Genomic DNA, 8,606 nt, shown 5'->3' with positions numbered 1-8,606 from the left:
GGCTGAGAACCCAGGTGCCCAGGCCTCGACACACCCTATGTGCACAGCAGCACCTGGGGTGGGTGAGGCAGGGGGTGAGGTGGGGGTCTGGGGGCAATCCAGACTTCTCTCCAGCCCTGGGATGTCCATTTAAAACCTGGGTTTGGCTGTTTCGGCCCCTCGTTGAACAACTCTATGCAGGTGCTAGGTGGGGCAGTGTCCTGTTGGCTTACTGGTAAGATGCTTTTCTTTTAAGAAGACTTCCTTATCTCTTTTGAGGCTCTCACAGCTCTCCGGGAGCAGGGCACAGTTCCCAGTCTCCCCACTAGAGAGGAGCGTGGCGGCAGCAGTGGGACATGAGCCCTGTTCTCATGACCCTGGCTTCGTCAGTGGGTCTCCTGGAGTGAGAAGGGAGTTCCCAATGGCTGGAATGAACCCCACCACACTGAAGAGAATTCCAGGCTGCCAGCCTCCAGCCACACAGGGGCTGTGAAACCCCCCAGTCTGTGACATTATCTGAAAAGCCAAGCCTTGGGCCGGCCAGAAGCCTTGCCCAGGGCTGGCGGGAGACAGGCCAGCTGTGTCACCAGGGAGGGCCTGCAGCTCTCTGGGCCTGGCTGGGTTTTGTGGCCAGGGCTTCAGGACTCTGGCTCTGCCCCCTGGGGCCAGCCACCAGCATGCAGGCTCAGCACCCTGCTGTCCTCACTTGATGCCAAGTTTGCCATGCCAAGATTGCCCCACAGGACAGGCCCCTCAGGGCTCCAGCAGCAAGGCTGAGGGGCTGTGCAGGCTGACGGACAGCCTCTGCCAGGGTCTGGAATCCTGATTTCTGTTCCTGGCTCTCCTGATGGCACCTGGTTTGATTCCAGGCAGCTCATTTCACCCGGCTTTGAAGGCTGCCACTCTGGTTTACTAATTAGCTGTGTGCTCTTGGCCAAGTCATTTAATCATCCTCGGCCACAGTCTTCTCTGTAGAACAGGGGAAATGGGGCCTGCTTTGCAGGGCTGTGATAAAGAGCAAACACTGCTCAGAGCACCTGTCACAACGGGGATGAAGCGCTATTATAGTCATTGTAGCCATTATTGTCGTCAACACCCTCTTCTCAACTCACCACGGACAGTGGTGGGACCTGGACCTTCCTGCCTTCCAAAAGAGATGCAGACCAGCTCCCCTGGGCCAGCAGAGTGGACTCTGAAAGGGCGGACAAGCAAGGGGGAGCCATTTCCCAGAGCTGCAGACCTCCCCGGGAGTGCTTGGCTCCTTCTCCACCAGCCCCCAGCTGACCACCAGCCATAACTCTGTGCTATGGCGCCCCGGGGAGCCGTGAAAGCCAAAAAGCTTTTACTCTCCATCTCCTGCACTCCAGGCCCGAGCCCCACCTGCCCCGTAGCTGAGCCGGCCCCTGAGGACCCATGGAGGGCACAGGGCTGCTGGGACTGAGACCTGCCACTGACTAGGGCCTGGCTGATGCCCCCCTCCTGGAGCAAGGGCAGGGAGGCTCAGCAGCAGAACTGCCCGGCCTTCTTTCTCTGGACGTCCCTTTCTGCAGGCTCTCAGTGCCAGGTGGCCATTCTGATGTCCTGCAGGAACCACAGACACCACAGGCTGGACTCAACCGTGTTCTCTGCCTTGTATGGTGCTCCCCATCTCCGCATCCAAGTGGTTGCTAGTTCCTGCTGACTCTCCCTGATACCTGCCCTCTCCTTTGACACCTGCTTCTGCCTCTGTTCTGCCTCCTCCCTCTGGTCATCACTTGGACTGAAAAAACCAGTCCCTGCTTAAAACCCTTCTCTGGCTCTTTGTGACTTTAAGGCAAAGTCCCTGGCTGGCATCCAGGGCATCAAGTAACCAGCCCACCCTTCCTTTTCCATGTGGCCCCCAACCGGCCTCTCCCCTACCCCTGCACCCCTTCTCCTTCCCCCGGGCACCCCTGTCCTAACACCCAACACCCCCCTGCTCCAGACAGACCTCACCCATCACCCATCACCCTGCTGTTTCCTTGGCTTGCATTGCTGTCCCGTCATTCTCTATCTGACAGTCTTACTTATCCTTATTTTTTTTAATGGTTTAATAAATACTGATTCTATTAACTCAGGAACACTATCCAAATTTTCCTTGCTCACATTTTTCTGAAGAGGACCGGTTTTGTAGCTCAGTGTTGAAAGTGTTCTCCTTGCCCACATTCCATACATGGAAAGAAGGATTCTGGTATACTTATTCTTTTAAAACCCCCATTTCAAGGTTTGCAGCTCTGTGAGGCCTTCCAAATGTCCCCAGGCAGGCAAGTAGCTCCCACTGGCTGCACACACCCTTTTATGCCGGGGCCGTGGGCTCTGTACTGGGAGAGAGCCTCTGTCCCCAGGCTTGGTCTGTGCGTGTGGCAGTTCTAACGCTGATACTGACTATTCAAACAGGAAGGCAACAGTGAGTGCTCAGACAGGACTTCACAGCAATGTGTAAACACCCCAAGAAATTAGCTTTTAAAAGTGGAGCTCTCCTCTAGCCTCACTTTCTATGGGGAAACCGAGGCAAGGAGCAGGCACCACTTGCCTAGCATCTTACCCACTGCTCCCCTCTCTGTCCTGTGGTTCTTTCATTGGAGTAGACATCCACAGCAGATGTGAGTGCTGGTCTTGTAGCCCACCTCTACGCAACCCCGTACCGATCACACAAAGGGGAAAGTGGAATTGCCTGTGTGCTCACTTGTGCAGGATAGGCTCATCTTCCTGGGGGTGTAGCAACACTAGTCCCAAGAGCTGGGGCAACAGGGGCCAGTGAATAGGGCCAGTCACCACTCTGTACCTAGGCCTGGTCAAGGGGAGGGGACCACCAGTTGCCTGCCCTTCAGATTGTAAATCACATAATGCCTTCCAGCCTATTGTGTGACAAGAGCCGAGAGTGGTCATTTGAGACACTTGGCTTCCCAAAGCTCTAAAGCCTGGGAGCCCAGCACCAAGCACAGTGCCAGGCAGGTCTTATTAGTGTTGGAGCTCAGGAAAGCTTCTTAACTTTCTCAGGCTCAGTTTCTTCACCTGTAAAATGGGGCTAGGGACTCCTGCCTCTCAGGGTCATTTGAAAGACTAAGCGGGCCCAAGTGTTAGAGGCCTTAGCACAGCACTCAGCAGCAGGAGCCATAGCCAGAATGCCTCAGGGTGGCAGCTCTTGTCCTTTACAAAGACCCCCTTGGCAGGTCTGATGACACCCTAAGGAAGGCTCACTCGTGTACTGCCACCTTGACACTTTTTTTCAACAACTGATCTCCCCATGAACCAGGAGGGGGCGCTCTGCTGCAGTTGCCTGCAGGTGGTCATTTCCCTCCCTTCCAATTCAATCACCTTTCCCTATGTCTGCACTGTGCCCCACCAGAGCTTGTGTGTGTGTGTATGGTGTGTGTGTCAGTATGAGAATGGGTGTGTTATATGTGAGTGTGACTGTGAGTGCATGAGTGTGAATGTGTGCGTGTGGGGTCTCTCTGGAGAATGCTGCTGGACAGGCGCTGGGAATGCACAGATGAGTGTGGAGGGCTATGAGGCAGGCCGGGGTGGGGGGGATGGTTGGCATGTGCTGGGCACTGGGGAGACCAGCCTGGCTGGGGCAAAGGTGCCAGGGAGACCAGCCTGGAGAACTGTCCCCAAGGGCCTCCTCCGGTCCCAGCCTGGGCCACACCGTGCTTCCCTTTGTCCCTGGCACAAGCTTGGGGCTATGCTTGTTTCCCCTCCCCACAGCCGGAAAACCTGGCCCATCCAGCCATCCTGCTGCCCAGAAAGCTCTCAGGGTCTGGAGGGCATGCCGAGCCCACCCCTCACTCCGAGGCCCTGCCATGTGCCCAGGGCCTCCTCAGAGCCTGGTCTAATGCAGGGCTCTGGGGCTCTAATGGGGCTCAGGCTGGATCCCTGAGCTCTAGGAGCTCCTGGGCCACAGAGCAGGGAGGGCGGGGGCAAACAGAGAAGTCAATGCTGCCTGAGCCATGGGATCCCTGCCTGTCAGGGGTGGGTCTAAGGACAGCAGGAGCCCTGAGGACAACCCGGACAAAGGGAGGGGTGCGGGGGACAGGAAGAGCAGGTGACAGTTGGGGGCCGGGGGTGTGTGTGCATAGTCCTGGACAGCAGAAAGAGGCAGAGTGGCTGGAGAGACAGGCCAGGCCAGCCCAGGGGGATGCAGTGAACCATGCCGAGTTCTCCCAAGGCAATGCAGAGCCCTTGAAGAATATGTTTTTTAAAGCCTTTCATTCCTTTTCTGTTTTTTGGCATATTAAACATAAAATATGGTAGTTATAAAAACAAAAGCTCTTGGAGGATTTTAAGCTGGGGAGACACTCATAGGGCTTACATCATGGACAGGCGACCCTGGCAGCCTGGGAGGGTGGACTGCAGGTGGGTGGGACCAGAGGCTGGCTCAGGAGTGGGTGGGGGGCACAGTCCAGACGGGGAGTGGGCTGGGGGCTGGGGGCCAGGCACTTTGGAAGGTAGAACTGCCAGAGGAGGACAGCCTGGGGGGTGGCAAGGAGGAGCCAACAATGGGGTGCACAACTGTTACCAGGTGGGTGGCAGCACCCTGCTGGGAACACAGGAGGAAGAGTGGACTTCTGGCAAGGTGCTGGCTCGGCTTTGGACCCGCTGCATCTGAGGGATGGGGCCCCGGTCAGGGAGTTGTCAGCCAGGAAGGCAGCCTTAGGAGTTCCATTTCGGGGCCCGAGGTCAGGGAGGGGGGCACTAGCCCAGGGTCACTCAGCCGGGAGAGCTCCCTGCCTCGGGTCCACAGGAGGGGCTGGGGCTCCCTGGCGGGGCCTTCCCCAGTGCCAACCCCAGCCCAAACCCAAAGGAGCCACCCCGGATGCCTGCACCTGGGCCCAGCAACCGAAGGAAAACCCCCAACCAGTGCAAGTCTCAGTGCAGCTGGTTTTTATTATTAAAGCCAAAATTGGAAAATGGCTGTTCTCCCCACCTCCACGACCCCACCCCCCCACCACCACCTTCAGATGCATCACTTTCTGTCCTGTAAAAGTGAAAACTAGATTTATCTTGAAAATACCCAGAAACGCTCATGCTGAAATGAGAGAATGAGGACAAACGAAACAGGCTCAGGTGACGGTCTCGGGGTGATTGTGCGGCTCCACCCAGCATTCCTGGGAAAGCCGGCGTGGGGGCGGGGCTCGGTGGCCCCTGCTCACAGTGCTGTTCCTGAGGGTCCCCAGGGGCATCAGGAACAAAGGCAACGGAAGAGACCGAGCTGGCCCCCGCGCTCTACCCTGCTGAAGCTGGGCCACAGATTGGTTTTTGTAGAAATGGTTAAAAAAAAAAACCCAGCCATGAGCACCACCCTCCCCTGAGCAGGGCAAGAGGAGACCCCAGCTCTGGGCTGTGAGGTCTGAGGCATGTGGCCTCCTGGCCTGGTGTCACCTCCCGGGAGGTAGGCAGCACCCTGAGGGGGAGCAGGCGGGCTCCTGGGCCCCACGCATGGCTTCTGGCGGCCTCCAGGGCCCCCTGGGAGAGCTTCGAGATGGCGGTCTTCCCTCCTCCCACCCAGCCTGCCTGGAGGCTCTAGGCCTCGGGGACTCTGTGCAACTTTGGCTCTTTGGATTCCAAAGATCTGAACTTCTCCTCCAGCATGGGTGCAGCAGGCTGGAAGTGGATGACAGGCTTGATCTGAAAGATGGTGAAGCCCTCCTGGTTCTGCGGGTTGAACAGACTTACCCTGTGCTCCAGCTCGGGGCTAGTTTGGGCCGAGCCCGCTGGGCTGGGCCGGGTAAGGGGAGCTGGGTCCAAGGCCTGCTGGGACAGGCAGGGGTCCTCCGACAGGGAGGGGAGCAGGTCCTGAACCACGGCCTCCGCCGTCTGCTGCTCGGGGGGTGGTGGCAGTGGTGGCAGGGCAGAGAGGCCAGGCTCTGAGGACGGCTCCTTGCGGGCGGTGCTGCAGTCCGTGGAGGAGGCCAGCGTCTGGCTGCTGCCGCTCTGGGCGCGGGTGACGGAGCTGCAGGTGGAGCGGGAGGCGCTCTTGGAGGTGGCGCTGGCGCAGGTGCCGTTGCTGCCCGGCTTCAGGGGCATGTCCACTGAGAAGAGGTCGGAGGAGATGCTGGGCTGGTGGATGTCGATGGCAGCTGTGGTGACCACGCACACGGCTGGTTCTGGGACACCGCTGTCTGCAGGAAAGCAAGGGGATGCGGTCACGCGCCACACTCTGCCTCACCCATGTCAGGGAGCTGGGCCGCGCAGTGGGGCAGGGAGGGCGAACGGGGCGGTGGGAAGTGAGAGACTGAATACATAAACCGACAATGGCCAGAGCATATATAAAAACAGAACCCTGAGCCATAACTGACAGCAACAAGCCCAGGAAGCCAAACCACCATCCACAGCCACCAGCTCAGGAAGTCAAACCACCATTCCCATAACAGTCAGCCCCTAAAAGCCAGGGCTTGATCAATAACTGACAGCTTCCCTAATTTTTCTCCTGCTTCCAACTTAGGACCGACTGGAGAAAGCCAAATATGCTCCCCTAACCAGTCACATAGGATGCCCTGTTCTAGTTAGCCCACTTCCAGCCCCCAGCCTGGGCACACGTGAAGTCTCCCCTTTATTCCACTATACAGCGTCCCCACTCTGCCTGCCAAATGCAAGTGTAGGTGGCGGACTCCCTTGCTAGAGCAAGCTCTGAATAAGTGGACTTTGCCTGTTTTCATCTGGATGGTCTTGGTTTCTTTCCACAGAGGTATGCCTTTGGGGAAGGAGCTGTGGTAAACAGTTCCAGTTTGCCGATAATCACCCCTCACAGGGAGGATTATGCTTCCCCATCTCAATGAACTCAGGTGTGGACTGTGAGACAAAGCGGCCTGGGGCACTTCCGGGGGAAGCTTATGAGCCAGCTGGTGCTCTGCCCTGGCAGCCAGTGATGTTCTAGAACAGATGGTGGCTGCTGGAGTGAGGATGAGGGCCTGGGAGCAGAGCCCCCGCCTGCCTTGGTTGCTTTATTTAAAACACTGAGATTTGGGGGTTGTCACTGCAGCATAACCTCGCCCATCCTAGCTCAGGAAGCATGGTGTGCTGGGACAAGGAATTTGGCCTTCACTGTCTGAGGGAGTCACTGGAAGTTTTATGTGGGGGTGGAAGAGGGGTGACGTGATCAGAGCCTTCAGAAGGTTGACTAATTTCTGTAGGGAGAGGGGCCAGAGGACACTTCAGAAGGTCTTCAACTGAGAAGCATAAGGGGTCAAATTACAGTGGGTATAGTGTGGGGAGGTCTTCCCCCAAATTGTGGGGACAGTGGACTGGGGGAGAAGTCTGGGCTGGAGATGGTGGGCTTTGAAACCAGCAGATGGAATGAGGTTCTGAGAAGGAAGAGAGAAGATGGAAAAGGCCTTAGACTGTGGAGAGGAAAAACACTCAAATGCATTATACGTGTCGCTGGACATACTATTCTAGCCCCAGCGCCAGGGTTTGCTGGGAGCTGAGGCCCCCAGGGATTTCTAACCTTGATCTCAAAGACCAAGGAAGCCCATCACCAGGTGGCGTGAACCCTGGCTACAGGGTGAGAGTGGTTTTAAGGGCCATGAAACCCAAACTGCAAGGATTCAGACATCTGCTATGGGGAAACAAGACATTAAAGCACCGGGTATTATTTTAAAACTTAACCTTTCCCGTAAGTCAAAACCATTAGGCTTCCCTGAGACTTTTTCAAGTTTGAGAATGAAACATCCATCAAGCAAGGACATGCCTAAGGCCTGCTGCTTCTCAAGACCAATTATGCTGCCATCTCACCCTCCATCACTCTCACCCGAAAGGTTCTCAGGGTTGGAGGTATTGAGTTCACTCAGAGTTCTAGATTCCAGCCCCTTTCCATTCCCGGGTTCCCCACGCAGCCCTAATCAGTGCTCATGGGGCACCCAGACCCAGCACCCACAGACTCAGCACTGGGGCATCCTCGGCTCCGGCACTGGAACGTGCCGGAAACTGAAGCCCCCAGGGATTCCTGACCTTGAACCCTGTTTGCAGTTGGGGTTCACGCCACCAGGTGATGGGCATGCCTTGGTCTCTGAAGCTAGAAAGCTGACCCCACACTCAGTTTTCAGTGTTGTCAGGGGTTACATCTGGCATGGGGCTGCGGCAGAGGTTCTGGAACATACAGAGCAGCCCCCGAGACAATGAGGACTTACCACTGCTGGGCCCGTTGTAGTACTGAGTGATGTAGCTGTTCATGTCATCTTTCCCTGCGGCTTCTGTGGAGGTGGGGACAGAGAAGAGCAAGTGAGAGTCCAAGAGGTAGGGATCGTGGCAAGTTTGCACTCCTCTCCCCATATTCTCGGTTCAACCCCATCACCATAAGAAGAGGCACTGGTCTCCCAGGAGCCCTCTGCTTGTGTGCTTTTGTTCCAGTAGTGGCTTCCTAATTCTCGATGGCTAGACATGGACTGGAAGCGTGAGGACCACATGTGTCCTGGTGACCCCAGGGAGTGAGCTGGACTGGGTATCAGGGGACCCAGATTCCAACAAAGCATCTCACTTGTTATGTGACCTGGACAGGACCTTCTCCTCTGTCCTCAGTTTCCCCATCTCTGAGCTCCTCAGGGCCTTCCCCACCTGGATGGATTGAGTCTCTGAGTCCACCTGAGGTTCTCAGGGTCCCTGGAAGTGCT

At 56.7% G+C, this 8,606-nt stretch overlaps 1 protein-coding gene across 2 annotated transcripts in view; it reads right to left on the bottom strand.

The window, feature by feature from the left end:
* Positions 1-4,963: 4,963 nt before the first annotated feature.
* The window catches only part of TMEM266 (transmembrane protein 266), a 109,585-nt gene continuing 105,942 nt past the window's right edge, over positions 4,964-8,606 (bottom strand). For both annotated transcript variants that reach the window (XM_037833313.1, XM_037833315.1), the window contains 2 exons: positions 8,127-8,189; positions 4,964-6,119 (listed from right to left, as the gene is read on the bottom strand). In XM_037833313.1, the coding sequence (XP_037689241.1) occupies positions 5,521-6,119; positions 8,127-8,189 (662 nt within the window). In that variant the 3' untranslated portion in view covers positions 4,964-5,520. The remainder of the gene's footprint in view (positions 6,120-8,126; positions 8,190-8,606) is intronic.

The sequence above is a fragment of the Choloepus didactylus genome, chromosome 4 (genome assembly GCF_015220235.1).
Source record: "Choloepus didactylus isolate mChoDid1 chromosome 4, mChoDid1.pri, whole genome shotgun sequence".
NCBI lineage: Eukaryota > Metazoa > Chordata > Mammalia > Pilosa > Megalonychidae > Choloepus > Choloepus didactylus.
Note: the sequence above shows the minus strand (reverse complement) of the source record. Positions and strands in the feature narration are given on the sequence as shown.